The sequence below is a fragment of the Pteropus vampyrus genome, unplaced genomic scaffold (assembly GCF_000151845.1).
Source record: "Pteropus vampyrus isolate Shadow unplaced genomic scaffold, Pvam_2.0 Scaffold12, whole genome shotgun sequence".
NCBI classification, from domain to species: domain Eukaryota; kingdom Metazoa; phylum Chordata; class Mammalia; order Chiroptera; family Pteropodidae; genus Pteropus; species Pteropus vampyrus.
In genome coordinates this window covers 14,353,954-14,371,998 of record NW_011888793.1, presented here as the reverse complement: position 1 = coordinate 14,371,998, position 18,045 = coordinate 14,353,954, and the positions used below count along the sequence as shown (strand labels likewise).

General features: G+C 36.1%; 1 protein-coding gene across 1 annotated transcript; it reads left to right on the top strand.

The window, feature by feature from the left end:
* Positions 1-693: 693 nt before the first annotated feature.
* TNFSF10 (TNF superfamily member 10) lies at positions 694-15,687 on the top strand. The gene is made up of 5 exons (XM_011380457.2): positions 694-938; positions 4,306-4,443; positions 7,099-7,141; positions 10,777-10,881; positions 12,534-15,687. The coding sequence occupies exons 1-5, from the start codon at positions 807-809 to the stop codon at positions 12,983-12,985; spliced, it is 870 nt and encodes a 289-aa protein (XP_011378759.1). The 5' UTR covers positions 694-806; the 3' UTR covers positions 12,986-15,687.
* The last annotated feature ends 2,358 nt before the right edge of the window (positions 15,688-18,045 follow it).

Below are 18,045 nucleotides of genomic sequence, written 5' to 3'. Positions count from 1 at the left end.
TCATACTTGTTAGGATAGCTCTTATTAAAAAGACATGAGATAACAAGTGTGGGCGAGGATATGGACAAAAAGGAACCCTTGTGCACTGTTGGTGGGAAAGTAAATTGGTGCAACAACTGTGGAAAACTGTGTGGAGTTTCCTTAAAAATTAAAAATAGAACTAACATGGGTCCAGCAATCCCACTTCTGGGTATTTATCCAAAAAATATAAAATTACTATCTCGAAAGGATATCTGCACCCCCCTGTTCATTGCAGCATCATTTACAATAACCAGGACATGGAAACAACATTATTATTCATTGGCTACTGAGCTGCTGCATGGATAAATGACAAAAAATGATTTTCCAGAGGTAGCTGGCATCTCGAAACAAGAGTGGTCTCAGATCATTGTCAGATCAGGGCTGTTCCCAGTGACAGGTTGCTGGGGTGAGATGCTTTATGGGAGCCTAGGAATTGGCACAGTCGCTGAACAAAGGCAAATCCACAAGATCCAACAGACCCTGAACGATTGGGAGGAGCTGTTTGATTTAAGCCTCGCGAAGCCCTTTGGTTTCAAAATCGTTTTCAAAGACGTGTTTCTCTCCTTTGTTAATGACGCTATTATAGAATGGAGAGGTTTCAGGACTTCTGCTAGTGATCCCTCTGCTGGCTGCCCCAGCATATTTCAGTTTCAGATTTAGTTGGTAGTTTTTTAAGTAAATGAAACTTAAGAAGAGCTCCACCCACCTGTCATGTTCGTTCGTTTCCCAACTATAACCTATTGCCTGGCTGACTTTGCTCCAGTCTGACACTGACTGGCCGGACCATGGCTTCAGTGCAGGCTCTGGGGGGTCCCAGTGCCGGGCTGACCTGTGCTCTGATCCTGATATTCACAGTGCTCCTGCAGTCCCTCAGTGTGGCTGTGACTTACATATACTTCTCCAATGAGCTGAAGCAGGTCGGTACAATGCTCACGGGGCGGACAGAGGCTGTCAGCACCCTCGGGATAACTGCCTCTCTTTTGCGTCTCTATTTGCTTCTATTTAAGGACTTTGTAGTGGGAAAAAATGTTCTCTTTCTCTGCTTGTGGACTCCAATTGCTAATGCATAGTAGTACTGAGGACTTTGCAAAAGTAAGTGCAAGGGACTATGTGAACAAAGTGCAAAACTTCTGAGGTAGTTTTTTTGTCTTCAACAGTATATGTATTTTACAATGTTAGCAATTCCTACCATTCACTGAGTGCTTTCTGTTAAATACTTTCTAGGTCTTTACTCTAATTCTCAGGGATGAGAGTAGCTGCATCAGAACAGAGCTGTGTCTGCTTTTGCTCACCAGTACACTTCTGGTGCTGGCACATGGCTCCCACATAGTAGGTGTTTACTAAATACTGCTTAATGGATAACCAACCTTTATTTTTATTTTATTTTATTTTATTTATTTATTTATTTATTATGGTGACATTGGTTAACGAAATCCAATAAGTTTCATCTGTACACTTTAACAATAAGGCATATATATATTTATACTATGTGTTCACCTCCCATAGTTAGATTTCTTTCTGTCAGCACATATTTGACCTTATTTACCCTGTCTACCTCCCCGCTCCCCCTTCCCTCTGGTAACCACTAGTCTATAGTCCATGTCCATGAGTCTCTGTTTGTTTGTCCTGCTCATTTGGATAATCGATCTTTATACATGTGGTGGCATAACTAATACACAGAGAGCAGGATATAGTTGGAGCCCAACCCAAAGCCAGGCTTTAAAACACTAACAACAGTGCTGTTGTTTCAGATGTGGCTAATCCCAGTGAGTTTTCAGACAGACACTGCAGGGAACTAGACTTGGACTCTGCACAGACAGAAATGCTTTTTACATGCTGTTTGCTTATCCTCAGGCTTTAGGGCTGTTAAGCAATGCCAGACTCTTCATCCCATCTTTCTTATAAATATCTTAAATTATTAGGTGAAAAGCCTTTACATAGGCAAGTTAGACTTTCAAAATTTAGCAAGTAGAATAATACACATGTAAACTAAAATCAGAACTGAGCTTTGCAATGTCATTAGGTTTCTCTTTTTCCTCCAAGATATGGAGTGGAGACACATCAGATCTTTGAAATATATGTTGGTTTTAAGTCCGTGGCATTTCTGTGTTGACAATAGCAAAAATATAAAAGGCTAGCATTCTGTCCTGTTCCTTAGACTAAGGCATATAATGTGGAAAGTCTGTAATATAGTGGTTATCAGGTGGACTCAGCATTTTACTGTTCATAAAATAATTGAAAATAAAACTACCATTCTATGCCTATAGATGCCCCAGCTATGAATCCAGGTACATTTGACAGAGAAAAAAAATTTAGTGCCATTTTAGTTTGTGTCTGTCTCAGCTGCATAAAACTTTTGGAACTATGAATGCAAAATTGCTAAAAATAAACCAACTCAGCTTTTTGGCTTTTTATATATATTTTGATTAATTGTGTATTCCAGAGAACTGTGAACTGGAAGGAACTTTGTACACCCCCATTTTATAGATGAGGAGACTAGGGAAATGACTTATCCAAGCTCAGCCCTCTCTGAGCTTGGATAAGTCATTTCCCTAGTCTCCTCATCTATAAAATGGAAGCAGAGCTGAACCCAGGTCTTTGGGTACCTCATCCCTCCACAGCAGGGTCTCCATTTTTGCATCTTGTAATGCACACCACATTCTGCTACATTATGAAGAGGCAACATCAAATCTGCCAGCTGGCTAGGAAATGCAAGGCTACAGTTCTCAGAAAAATATAAATTGCACAAAAGCTATAGCGTGTTTGCTAGACAAGTTTTCGTATTTCTTAACCATATGTGATTGAGTTTCTTCTTTGGAAGGTCTTTTCAGCTCCCATGTAAATTGCAGATGCAAAGAGATGTCTCTAATAGAAGAGTGTGGGGTAGACAGGGACAAAGAAATGCTGTTTAATTCCATTGCCAATCATATCTCAATTCAGGTGGCCCCAGCTGTTACCCCCACTATATCTACTAAGAGAATGTTTTAGTCTAGTAGTTAAAGGAAGAAAAGAAATAAACACTTAAAAGTAAATGAATGTTCTATGCCAGAGTGTGTGGAAGGAAATAATTAACTCAGGTTTATATTTTTGCACTTGAAGGACCTTGATCAAACGTCCACGGTTGAGTACGGAACTGCATAACTCTGTCTGGAACCCCTCATAAAGAGTTATTTTGATCTGGAATGAGATTGTCTTTCTATAAGAAGGAGCAGATCATACCTAAGTTTGATCCTTCTTCCATGCTTTAGAGTCCTCTAAGTTCAAATAGCAGATAAAAAGAGCCATTTTCCCATTTATTTCCCCATAGATTTGTACAAGGAAATAACATTTCCTTAATCCTATTGTTGAAATGAAAACGGAAAGAAAAAAAAAAAACTTCTGACCTTGCATTGACTTCCTGCTTTTCTTTGTACTATTAACTAGTTATCAGCCTGGGACATATGTGAGTTTGTGTATGTTTGTGTGTGTGTGTGTGTGTGTGTGTGTGTGTTTGTGTTTGTATGTGCACACGCGCACTTAACATCAAGCAAGGACTTTGTTCACAGTACAATGATCTGGCCATCATAAATGTTTACTTTCAATCAGGAGGAAGTAGCAAACATTCAAATAGTGTTTCAAATCTGTGCAGGTAAATCCATAGCTAGTGTGGACGTTTAATGAGGCAGCGTTCAGATTTCTAGTGGCAATGTGGTCCAGACTCTGTCATCCAAGAGAAGTAGAAAGTAGAAGTAGAAATCAGAACTAGAGTCTACTCAGACAGCCAAAGCTCAGACAGCCAAAGCTCAGATCAAGAAAGAGAACATTACCTGAACCCCAAAGTGTTTGGCTAACTTTTTACTTAGGATCCTTAAATTTAAACAGACTCCACTGCCTACTTTGTATCTGGGAGGGTTTCCAGCTTTAGAGTGGGATCCACACTATGTCAGAACTAGAAGGGACCTCGAAGATCACCACAGTGAACCAGCTCAAAACTTGGGTGGAGAACAGACACAGGAGAGAAGCAGCAATTTGCTGAGGGACATATAGCTAGTTAATGGCAGGGCAGTTAAGGACATTGTGGCTCTGGCTGCCTGGCCCTCACTTGTATCATTTCCACCATCTAACTTCTTGCTTTTATTCAAAGGTCATAGGACAGCATGCTTACTTCTCTTTCAAGCCATGAGTTTATCCAAGGTGCCAAAACCTCTCTGAATCTGTCATCAGTTTCTATAGTTTTAACTTTTAAATGAACAAATATAAAAAGCATTTGTGCATAATATTGTGTTATATTTCACTTCATCCTAGATTCAGGACAAGTACTCCAAAAGTGGCATTGCTTGTTTCTTAAAGGAAGATGACAGCTCTTGGGACCCCAATGATGAAGAGAGTATGAACAACCCCTGCTGGCAAGTAAAGTGGCAACTACATCAGTTTGTTAGAAAGGTAGGTGGACGACCAGGTGACTTCACCAGCCAGTATAGAAGGTCAGAGGAGAAGGAATATTTAAGATCATCACGTCTAGACTCCTCATTTTGCAAAAGAGGAAACTGAGGCCCAGAGCATTTAAGTGATTTCCCCCAAATTCATAGAACTAGAAAAAGGTATAACAGCACCAAATAGTGGGTCCCAGTCAACTCCTGGTCTAGAGTTCAGGCCTCTACTCTAGACAGCCTCCTCATTTAATCTAATCTTTTTATCTCACATGTGAAAACTAAGGCATAAATAGAGTAATATGTTCAAGGTCACACAACAATAAAAGATGTGTGTAATTTTTTTTTTCAAAAGTCAAAAGAGGCCAAGTAATAGTATTTTATATTCTTCCTACATGTTGATCTCTGAAAACATATATTTATTTTTGTATGCACATAGAGACAAAGAAAGAGGAAAGGAAGAGGGAAGAAAGATACATTGAGAAATTGAAAGTGAAGACACCTCAATTTACAGTTAGTAAATGAGAAATTATAATATTTTCTGTTTATAGAAGTTGCTTGAAAAGGATCTCTAGCAGAAATACTATGTTAGCTAACAGTTTATTTCACTAAATACAATGACATAATTTTACTTTCAGCAGTGTGACATGTCAAATTAAGTTTCTTCTCTCAGGCTCTTTCCTTCTTTGTAAGACATTATTTAATAATAATTACTTTCTGCCTACCCAGAAAGGTCAGATGAAAACAAGTTTATGAAAATTTTCTGTAAACTAGGAAGCACCACCATTGTTCAAAAAAACACTGGTGACATTTCCCGGGTAAGAGGAAGTTGTGTTTTAAAAACAGGATACTAAAAATAAATAAATAAATAAAAAGGATTCTAATTCTATTGTTTGATGCTCAGTTTCATTTTCCATAAAATATAGTGTTATTCTGGTGGTTAGGAATTTGATTTACAAACTCGAACAGTCCTCACAGGAGAGCTCAGACATCACTTATGGTGCTATTTCTACAAGAAATGAAATCACACTTTCATCTGGGAGTCAGAGAAACACATCTGCTCTGTGGCCACCCTGGAAGAGTGCTGTACTGAAGCAGCTATGACGCCATCACCTCAAGTGACAAGGACCGGGAAAGGTCCAGGGTTGGGGGAGGATCCTGAGGAACTTAAGGAATGGGATCCACAGTCCCTGAGGTTACAGGGGTGGCAAACCCACAGGTGGCAGGGGAAAGAAACTTAGAACTAGTGTAAAAATCTGGAGACTGAGGAAGTAGTTTAGAGTCAGGGTCTGGGAGTGGGAAGATAAGAGAAGTAGTGGGGTTAGAATTTATGTATCTCTTCCCTGCTATTTTTCCTCTCCTTCCCATTCTCATATCCTGCCACAAACTAAAATAGAGAGGAGCTGGAAGAGGACACAGAGGGGAGGATGAGAACGTAGGGAAAAATAATTCCCCATTTTTCCCAGGCACCATTAATTGAACAGACTATTTCCAGTAAATATCCTACATTCACTATATATATTATCTCATTTAATTCTCATAACCGCTCTATGAGGAAGAAATCATTTTTCTCTTATTCTTCTTCCTCTTCCTCCTCCTTCTTCTTCATAGATAAAGAAGTTAAATTTCACATCAGTTAAGTAACTTGAGAAAAGTTTCCCAGAGCCATTCATTGACAGATTTGAACCTAGGCCATCTGACCATACTGTAATTATTCTTGTATTCTGCCTTTCACACTGTAGGAATTACCCTTCTCTCTTTCCTGCTAACTCCTCCTTCTTCCTTCCTTTCTGTCCCAGAATGAGAGAGAGAGGAGAGAGAGAGAGAACGAGAGAGAGAGCGAGAGAGAGAGAGAGAGAGACGGAGACAGAGAGAGAGAGACAGAGAGAGAGAGACAGAGAGAGAGAGAGAATGCTGAGTCTATCTCTCGTTTTCCCTTCCCATACCTCAGTCCCCACTGGATGAGAGGTAGTCTCCCCATTATCTGGAGTCAGGGCTTGAGGCAAGTGAAGAAGCAGAGAGTTTCTGATTTGGGATGGGAGTACAGAGGAGGGGAGTTTCTGGCAGTTGCAAAATTAACAACAGTGACAGGAAAGGAGGGCAGTGATGGGCAAAGCCCCTGGGGGTGACAGAACTGAGTGGAGCAGAGTTTAGAATCCATGGGTGACCCAGGTCGTGACTTGATGGGCATCATGAGAGAGAGGAAATATGCCTTACATCTTGAAGTTTGGGCCTACCCAATCATTTAAAGCCCCTGAACTCTATTATACACATGTGTGCATACACACACAGAGACAGTGAGGTGACATATCTGCCACATCCATCAGCCACAAGGAGGCTTGGGAAACATTAAGCTGACCTAACTTGGCAGATGGCTCCTTCCTCCTGTGTTGCTCCAAGTGTGATCTTTCAGACTTTATCCAGAAACAAAATTTTCTCAGACAGAGGACCATTCTCTGATCACCATGTAGGGATGTCTGCCTCAATATTCACTCCAGCTGCCATGCTACCTCACGCCAATTATATGCTTGAACAAATTAAAGCTTTCTAAGTTGATATCTTACACAGGAATTTCCTGTTACACATCAGAAAAGAGAGCCATAGACCTTCTGTAATAAGTTTAAGATTTTTAGGGAAATTAACAAGCTTTATTCAATACTATTTGCAGATGATTTTGAGAACCTATGAGGAAGACATTTCTACAGTTCCAGGTAGTATTTTTGTTGTTGTTATTTTAACTTTCTACTATCAACTTCATAACAGTGTGAATAACTCTCCATCCTCTTCCTCTCTGATCCCATCCACAGATCCCACCTCTGAACCAATTGCTGCTCAGTGTCTCAAACTACTTGATTCTATTCCCTTCTTTGCATTGATAGCTAGAAAGCACAGTACCAAATCTGTGGCCCACCTACAGCCAGACTTTAGTTCAGCTGAACCTTGTTTTTCCAACATGGATTTTCCTTTCATCTCAATTTCTTCAAATAGTTTTTTTTTTCTTTTTATCTTCTAATGTGTTGCAAATAAGTCCTCTAAATCCTCTCTAGAACATGGCTGGAAGGTAAATAAGGGCCACAAAGTTGCCAATCTTCTCTGCTTCTGACTGCCATCAGGCTCTATGCCTTTCTTCATGCAGAAGCCCCTGGCTCCATCATCCCTTTCCCAACAATCCTGCTGCCAACCCACAGTTCTCATGCTGTGGTCCACATGCCACAGCCATCTTCCTATTCACAGTCAGCAGCCTACTCTTGACCCCATACCCTCCTTCAATGCTGTTACCCAGGCTGGCCTTGTTGATCCTCCACCTGGCTTCTTTTGTTACTGGCTTTTCACACAATTGGCTCCTTCTTATTCTTCTTCCTCCACATCTAATTGTCAGAAACTCCCTGGACACCTTTATAATTAAGTTCCCCTACACTCTGTTATTTCTATCATACTTACTGTGTTCATTTCCTTTTATTCTTATATATATTTTACTTACTTACTTACTGTGATTTTTTACTTACTTACTGTGTTCATTTCCTTTTATTCTTATATATATTTTACTTACTTACTTACTGTGATTTTTTACTTACTTACTGTGTTCATTTCCTTTTATTCTTATATATATTTTTTATCTGAGCGTTGTCTGATTTTTTACCAGTTTGGCAATCCACGAAGACAGAAAACATGTGTTTCACTCATCTCTCTATATCTAGCACCTAACCCTATACCACAAGCCTAGTAGATTCCCCACTCTTATCTGCACCACCTTCAGGGAGTGTGTGTGTGCGTGTGTGTGTGTACTTTGATCGAGACGAAATTCCTATAACACACAATTAACTATTTAAAGTGTACAATTCAATGGCAGTGCCAACACCATCTCTCTCTACATAGAAGATTTTTTAATATATATGTTTGGTTGCATAAATATGTAAATAAAATAGCCCCATTTTCCCATACTCATGGCCATATAGGCCTGAATACATATACTAAAGACTTACAGTCCTGGGGCATATCAACCTGGCAGAGTGGAAACAGCTTTATATATGTATGTATGTCTGTGTGTATGCATATATGTATATATATGTGTGTGTGTGTGTGTGTGTGTGTATTTATATGTTGTTAATGAAATCTTCCTAATTCTCAGCTATTCTTTTCCAGTCCAATAAGCTTCTTTGTTACAGCCTCATTTTCCTTTTTAAAATAGTTTTTATTAAATAAGAAGTATAGGACCTCATCCTAGGGTCTAAGCATTCTTTCTGATCATTTCCCCAAAGGCAAAAGCAGTAGTGAGAGTAGTGAACACCCTATCTCTTTTGATAAGGCACACCAGATCCATAGTCTACAGTAGATGCATATACTATTTTCAATGTTGTAAGAAAAAAATATTATTTTTTTATTCATCCCAATTATGTACTTCTCAGTGTACAAAGTCGTATCCATGATACCCAAATATACATTTTTGCAGGTTTCTTTTCTGGGAGGTGTTTGCTATTGCTATTTCCTCTCTTTAGAATTTTCTTCAAATCTAGGCTTTCCCCTATCCTTGCAATGACTTCAAATGTAAGATATTTATAATCATATTTTGTTATTGAATACTTAAAAATAAAGTATTAAGGCATAAGGCAGGCAAGGCATTATGAATTATTTATCAATGGAGCTTAAATGTAAGTGGACGCATCAACCTTGAAAGCTGAGCATCCTGAGAAAAATATGTAATTGACTATGCATCCCCATGCCATGTTTGATCTTTTTTTTTTTTAACATTTTATTTTTTTATTTTCCCCCTTCCTCCTCCCCTCTGGTAAATGCTTGATCTTCAATACTATTTAAATGCCCACCCATCTTGAATAAGCAATATTAATACCAGATTAAAAGAAATGAAAAGAGATTCTCATTTTCCATTCATTTTTCTCCTATGGAATTTTATTACCTCTTTTTAGTTCCCTCTACTAATAGCCTACTTTTCTCAGTCCTGATCAATTATAATAATCTGGTAACTTGCCAGCCTCCAGCCTTCTCACCTTCTATCTGTCAAACCTTACTGTGAGAGATAAAGTTAGCCTGAAGAACAAAACATGTCTCTTCACTTCCCTGACCAAATCTTTCAGAGTCTTTTCATGTCCTGTAAAATCTAAATCTCTTAGCCTCACATTCAAATCCTCTATAGTCTGGCTCATTATTCAAACCTGAAACTGGACTCCTCTCATGCCTGTGTCCCAAGAATGCTTTGTGCATCCTGCCTTGGGCCTTCTCCCATCCCTATGGGCCCCAAGCCAGACCATCCTCACCCTGTTCAGATAATTATTCTTGCACCTCAAACACTTTCTTTCATTTGTTTGTTTATAATTCTTTTACCTTGTTTCTAGAAGAGTGCCTGGCATAAATGTGGTGGGCACTTTGGTTTATTGGAGTAAGTGAATGAAAGGGCCTTAGCACAAACCCTCCCCTGACTTCAGCTCTCCAATAAATAGGAATCTCCCTCCTCTAAATAGCCATCACTAGTTCTATTTCCCTTAGGTACATTTTCACTTTCTAATTCATAGCTTCTCTAAAAGACTGTTTAAGTCCCTTGAGGCCTCAGTCAGTGTAATCAGCGATTAATCTTTGCTGCCTCTGTAGAATATAGTGCCGTGCATTGTCCCTTGGGAAGTTTGATCTGATGTTTTTAAAGAGTAGTTTGTTGAATTTGTATATTTTAAGGCTGTTCCAGGATATTTCAATGGTGGTCAATAAATGTGATTTGTTTATTATGATCTAGTGAATCAGCAATTTATATGCTCATATACTAATTATCATGATCAATATGTCAATTTGTGTTCCTTTTGGGAGGTGGGGGGAAATGACTTTTTGCTACCAGCTTGTAGCATCTACGGACAATTGTGATCACTGCTGCTCCTTTAAAATCAGTAGTAGCTAGCAAAGAGGAAAAAATAATTGAGATAATGAAATTGGCATCATACTTATTTCTATATATAGAACTCAAAGTGGAAATTTGCCAATACCTGGTTACTTGTGTACTTTAAAAGACTCAGCAAAGATTATTATAAGTCCACAGTTTTGTTTGTTTGGTATTTTTGGAAAAGGGCCAGAATCCACTGTTATCTTCGTTGTAATTACCTCTGATAAATTATAACCCAAGTTACTACTTATTCTTCCCTACTACATTACTTTTCAAATTAAACATAAATTGAAGTAGACTGTTAATCATACTAAAATGTAGGCCGTTTCGATCAAAACCCATATAATCAACTTTCAAAGCCTAGCACGCTCACAATGCCTAATCGACAACGGCTGTGAACAGTAATGTATTTGAGAGGCAGTTTGACAAATGCTGATGATTCTTTGTCATTTCTCTTTTTAGAAAAGTCACAAAATATTCCTTACCAAGAAATAGAAAAAGGACCTCAGAGAGTAGCAGCTCACATAACGGGGACCAGTCGGAGAAGAAGCACATTACCAGATCCAAGTAAGAAAAATGACAAATATATGGTTTAAAGTAAGGCAATGGAGGAATTTGTTCCAAATAATTTATTCTTTTAATTTGTACCTGAAATGTTTATATAGCAATTCACAACGTGCTCAGTAGTAATCAGCTTCCAGACTGCCTGTTTTCAGAAGCAAGATTTTACAAGACAAATAACTCAATTACTGACCTGGCATAACTGGTTTTAGGAAAATTATAAAGTGGGAGAACTTTGTCTTTGAGTTTCTCATGCCCCATTTTTGCATTTTCCTTCTTCTTTAAGGTAATTTCTTTCTTTTTCATCAAATCTTCTTCCTCTTTAAAGATTCTAAATCAGTCATTTACTTTCATGATGAATTACTAGGTACCCTTATGGCATTTGCATTAGATTGAATGATAGGAAGTTGCCAATATTTGACTATTTTTTACTTACATAAATGTTAGTTTCATATTGTTTAATCAAATACATTAAACCTAATTTTTTAACTCTAGAACAAGGGTCAATAGAGTACTGTACTTAAGTGCATAAGTCTTACAATCTAAATACCCACATGGAAACCCAAGCTCCTCCTCACCTAGATAAATGTTTTGAGTAAATTGCTAATCCAAATCAATCTTCAGTTTCTTCATATACAAAGTAGAGATAGATAATCTTTAACTCATAAAACAGTAAATATTATCACATGCAAAATGCTTAGTGTATTTTAAGTACTCAATAAGTCGTCACTTTTATTACTGTGAAAGGTTTTGTCCCAAGTTAAAGAAATTTCGGGCATCAGATAATAAATTAAAAGGTTATTGGGGTTTCGGGGTTTGTTTTGTTTTGTTTTGTTTTGTTTTCTGGGCAGTTGCCTTCCTGGTATTCCTGAATTCATGTTTTATAAATGATTGACATGTTCTGCCTATGAGTGAGATCATTATTATGATATTACTGTTTGCTAATATGATAGTTGTTTTAAACTCTTGAAAAATTAAATTTTGCTTTAATCATGGAGATCAGCCCAAAGTTTAAAGGAATATCATATTTTGGTAGGGCCCTTTTTCATTGACTCTCTAGGAGTTAAAGATCCAAGGATCTGAAGATCTTTAAATCTGGGATCTCTTTGCCAAACCTTGTGCCCTGTCCTATTGTGGACTAGAGATGTCTTCTGTATGGATGGTGCCTTCGATTCTGGATTGCTGAGAAAGACCAAGGAGGGCCCCGAAGAGACCCAAAGGAATAGTAAGAAGTTCTGAGCTCTTGGCTTAAGGAAGTAGATATGTTTCTTTTGGTTTCTTTATACATTTGAGCTCACCAGCACAGGGAGGAAGGCAGGGGTTCAGGACAGAAGTTCTACCCAGAACTATAGATTGCCATCTGTGTGAACCATCCCCTGTGCCACTGTTTAGAGATGAGTGTGGCAGATGTGGCATAAGTTATAGACAAGGTACAGAAAGATAAGGGACTCCCAACAGGTCATAATAATATAGAAGCCTTCAGATTTCTATATGACCAGAATTTAGAATCCTTGTCAAATTAAAAGAGCAATAAGTTTTATATTTAATTGAAGTCCTTTGTAATACCAACCAAAAAATAGGCAAGCAACAGCTATTAGGAAATTCTTTGCTTTGCTACAAACTCCCTTCAATTAACTTTCTCTCTAACCTTCATCCAGGCTCAAAGAATGAAAAAGCTTTGGGCCAGAAAATAAACTCCTGGGAGTCATCAAGAAAAGGACATTCATTCTTGAATAATTTGCACCTGAGGAACGGAGAGCTGGTTATCCATCGAAAAGGGTTTTATTACATCTATTCCCAAACATATTTTCGATTTCAGGAATCTGAGGACACTTCGGAAACAATTTCACCAGAACAGAAAAGAAAGAAAAACAAACAAATGGTACAATATATTTACAAATACACAAGTTATCCGGACCCTATACTGCTGATGAAAAGTGCTAGAAATAGTTGTTGGTCTAAAGATTCAGAATATGGACTCTATTCCATTTATCAAGGTGGAATATTTGAGCTTAAAGAAAATGACAGAATTTTTGTATCTGTAACAAATGAGAAGTTGATTGACATGGACCAAGAAGCCAGTTTTTTTGGGGCCTTTTTAATTGGCTAAATGATCTGAAAAGGAAGAAGAAAGAAAAAAGAAGACAGTGTCTTTGCAGTGTCCTTTCAATTCAGGCTGATATACTGTGAAAATATCCCACCATATCTGACCAAATAAGGCAGCCTGAGCAAAGCAGCTGCAACAAAAAGACTGCTACTTATCATTTTTAAATATATCTGAAAAGTGACCAACTTATTCCAAAAAATGAAATTGCTAAAAGACCTTTCAGGGCTCTACCTGATATCAGTTTTTTAACAGAAATCTAGAAGATTCTCAGTGTACAAGCACTTGTGTAGCAATTAAGCTATTCTATCTTCATCATCTACTCTTGAGAAGATTCCAGAAGAGAAATTACCTATTCCTTAAGTAGTAAATTGTCACATTGGTAGCTTCCAGGTTGCTGTAAGAGACAACATTCCCAGAGTTGAAAGAGAAAGGGGCGCCACTAAAAGTTCATAATCTTGGGAGGTGATCCTCTGTCCATACAATACATGCAATGTGCAAAGGGAGTGCTTTGTGCAGGACTCTGCAGGAGCTGCTTCATACACTTAGATTTGGTGCAAATAAGAAAATTCCACTCGAAATAGTACCATTTCGCTAAAATAAAGTTATGTTCTGTGAACAAGGAACTACTTCTGAATGGCTTGTGCTGCCAGATCAAGCTTGCCAAAAGCAATAAAGATTTTTATTTCTAATTTTTTAAAAAATATATGCGCTGAAGATATTTTGAATAAAGGGCTCGAGAATCAGTGATCCGTTAATCAGAAATCAGGGAATTTGGTCTCATGTGAGGAGGAGAAATGGGAAAGTCAGAATGACAAACACAGGTAAATCAGCAGTAAAGAGCTACCCCCACCTCCATTGCTAGATGTCAAATATCTAGTATATACCTGCCATTTATTTGCCCCTGCCAGAAGAACAGCAATTCCTTTCATCTTCCAAAACATTTCATTTCACCATTTAATTTAATCAGTTATAGAAAAAATTAATTGAGGCATTTGTCTAATCTCTTTTAATTTTTACTTGTGATCACAACATAACTTATACTCTTTGGTTATATGCTCAAATTTTTATTTAAATGTGTCTTGATTAATCAGGTCTTCTTCAAAAAAGCTCATTCAAATTTAGATTTACAACATGCTATGACACTTAGCACTTCTGACTCTCCTCATTCTATTTTTTCCATAACATTAATCACATTCTTACATACAAACAAATTGACATTTATGTTAGAGGTAAGTCTTCTCTCTCTCTAGAATATAAGCCCTGCGATAGCAGGGAACATTTAGTCTTGGTTGCGTCTGTTTCCCTAGTACCTAGAATAATACCTGAACATAATACTCACACAAAATATATTTGTAAATAAATGATTGACAGAAAGAAAGAAAGAAAAGAAAGAAAGAATATCTAGTTACATTGAAAAAATAAATATCCCATCTTACTCCTTACACCAAAGAAACTGGAGAATTTCAAAAGTAATCTCAAAGTGGAGAAGATCTTTTAAACCAAGATTTAAAACCCAAAGGAAAAGACTGAAATGTTTGGTGATGTATAACTTAGGGATCTAAGAGAAAATTAATTTTTAGTCTATATTTTTGTACTAAAATTTTATAATGTGTTACTTTTTCAATAAAAATGACACGTTTAAGTATGTAGTTTTTATCTAATACTCATAATTATTTTCTAATACCAAGATTACTAAAAATGCGAGAAAGGACTTCTAATCTCTTTTCCACAATATCTTTTATTTGCCCTATCTTATAGAAGAGAGAAATAAATTGCTCACTTTTAATGTGATAAAATATACCACTCTTTTCCCTTATGGTTAATGCTTTTATTATAGATTGAATCATGTCCTCTGAAAAGATGTGTTGACATCCTACTCCCCAGTATCTAAGAGTGTGATTTTACTTGGAAATAGGGTTGTTGCAGATATAATTAGTGAAGATGAGGTTGTAGTGGAATAGGGTGGGCCTATAATACAGTATGATGAATATTCTTATAAAAGGAAGGCAAATTAGAGACAGAGACACACAGCAGCACTGAGAAGCTAATATAGCTTTTCATACCACATTCAAGAAATCTTTTCTACTGACATCATACAAATATCACCACATATATTTTTTCTAATTGCTTTAAAGTTTGGCCTTTCATAGTTTGATAGTATTATTTGACTATAATTTAATTCTTTGTGATGTGAGACAGGGATATAATTTATCTTACCATTTCAGTAGCCAGTTGTCCAACACTGTTCATTGGGTAGTTCACTTTTTTCACCACTGATTTTAATATCTCTTCTATCATATACCAAGCTGTCGTGGGTCTCTTTCTGTGCTCACTTTTTCCCTCATTGGTCTAATTGTCCATCCTTGCACCCATACCATCCTTTTTTTTTTTTTTTTTAATTGTGGTAAAATAAACATAACATAAAATTTACCATTTTTACCATTTTTAATGTACAATTTAGCGGTATTAAGTATATTTACATTGTTGTACAACCATCACCACCATCTAACTCTAAAACTTTTTTATCTTCCCAAACTAAAACTTTGTACCCATTAAGCAATAACTCTTCATTTTCCCTTACCCCAACCCCTGGTAGTCACGATCATATTTTTTTTTTTACCAGAGACCAAATTTGTGAGCACCTCTATCTTGGACTTCCCAGCCTCTAGGACTGTGAGAAATAAATTTCTGTTGTTTATAAACCATCCGAATATGTGATATTTTGTTGTCGCAGCCCAAACAAAGATAAAAGGGCAGAGAGATTATTTGAAAAAATGATGGCCAAAACTTTTCAAATTTAAGGAAATACAGGAATCTACAAATCCAAGAAGCTCAACAAACTCCAACCAGATAAATTAAAGAGACCCATACCAAGACATATTATAATCAAGCTTTCCAAAGACAAAGAGAGAATCTTGAAAGCAGCAAGAGAAAAGTGACTTGTCACATTCAAGGGGGGTCTCAATAAGATTATCAGTCAATTTCTCAGCATAAATCTTGGGGACCAGAAGACAGTAGGATGATATATTTAAGTACTAGAAGCAAAAACTTTCAAATGAAAGTTTTATATCCAAAAAACTGTCCTTCAAAGTGAGGGAGAAATTAAGACAGTCCTAGATAAACAAAAGCTGAGGGAGTTTATTACCACTACACCTGCCCTACTAGAAGTGCTAAAGGGAATGCTTCAAGTTGAAATGAAAGGACACTAGACAGTGACTTGAAGCCATATAAATATATAAAGATCTCTAGTAGAGGAAAATACATTGCAAACTGTAAGAAACATTATTATTGTAATTTTGATGTATAAAATTCATTTTTATTTTCTATAATATTTAAAAGTCAAATGCATAAAATAAGTATAAATCTATGTTAATGGGTACAAAATACATAAAGATATAATTTGTGACATCAAAAACATAAAGTGGTAAGGTAACAAAACTATAAAGGAGTAAATTTTGTGTGTAATTGAAGTTGATACCAATTCAAATAGATTGTTATAACTTTGGGATATTATATGTAATCCCCATGGTAGTCACAAAGAAAATATCTATAGAATATACATAAAAGGAAATGAGAAAGGAACCAAAACACCATAAAAAGTGAACTAAACACATGAATGGTCATAATGAAAGAAATGAGGAACCAAAAAACTATAAAATATATAGAAAGAAATATATAGAAAGAAAATAAATGTCAAAAGTAAGTCCTTTAAGTATATATGGATTAAAACTACTCTATCAAAAGACATAGATTGGCAGAATGGATTTAAAAATGTGATCCAACTATGTGTTGTCTATAAGAGACAACCTTTAGATCTAAAAATATGTATAGGTTGAAAATGAAATGACAAAAAGATATTCCATGCAAATAGTAACCCAAAGAGAGGTATGGTGGCTATACGAATATCAGACAAAATAAACTTTAAGTTATGATATGGGTCTCTTTAATTTATCTAGTTCTCATATATTCATATCCAGTGTGCCATATTGTTAATATTTTAAATGAGTATGGTGCATTTGTCATAAATAATGAACTAATATTGACACAATGTTATTTTTTAAAGTTTATTATTTAGATTTTTTCAGTTTTTATCTAATGTCTTTTTTCTTGTTACAGGATACCAGATTTCATTTGTTTCTTCATTTTCCTTAGACTACACTAGGCTATGCCTGTTTCCCATATTTTCCTTGTTTTTGATTGCCTTTATTGTTTTGGGGAGGTTTTTTGTAGATACCACTTTATTAGGTTAAGAAAGATGCTTTCTGTTGCTCGTTTCCTAAGAGTTTCAATATGAATAGGTTATTAAATGCTTTGTCTGGATCTATTTAAATAATATATGATTTTTATCTGTGTAATTAATTGCATTGAGTGCATTAATAGATTTTTCTAATTTTAAATCATTCTTGTAATGTTGGAACAAACCCTAATTGATTATAAGATGTTATTTATTGCAAACATAACTGAATTTAGTTTGCTAATATTTTTCTTAGGAATTTTACTTATACGTTTATTAATGATATATTAACAATTTTCTTCCTAATCCAATTTTCTCTCTCATCCAGTTTTGGTATCAAGGTTACACTGCCTTTTTAAAATAAGTCAGAGAGCTTCCTCTTTCAGAAAAGAGTAGAATTTGGATAAATGGCTCAATTTCTTAAATAATTATACATATGTTAATTGTTATTTATTTCTGTTATCTATATTATCTATTTCTACTTCTTCTTGTATCAGTTTTGTTCATTCACATTTTTCTTAAAAGGCTTTTTAAATGATTGAAAATTTACTAGCATTAACTTATACATAATTAATACAAGCCCCCCAAAATGATTTCTCAATTAGCCTATCTTGATTTAAAGCACTTTGTTTTTTAATTTATAATTTTGTACAACATAAGTATCTCTGCATATAACATTTGTAGTCAACGTTTAGAATGAAAAAAGTTATATTTGCATGTGCAAAACTCAGTTTGGCAGTTTAAACAAATATTCTGGTAAAAGCCTCAAATTACATTCCAAATCCAATTGGTACAAAGTCAGAACCACATGCAAATTTTTGAATATTGC

Coding starts and splice junctions, on each gene's coding strand:
- TNFSF10 (XM_011380457.2), top strand. CDS start 807: ATGGCTTCAGTGCAGGCTCTGGGGGGTCCCAGTGCCGGGCTGACCTGT. Junction 4,444..7,098: donor TACATCAGTTTGTTAGAAAG/GTAGGTGGACGA, acceptor TACTATTTGCAG/ATGATTTTGAGAACCTATGA. Junction 7,142..10,776: donor AGACATTTCTACAGTTCCAG/GTAGTATTTTTG, acceptor TTCTCTTTTTAG/AAAAGTCACAAAATATTCCT.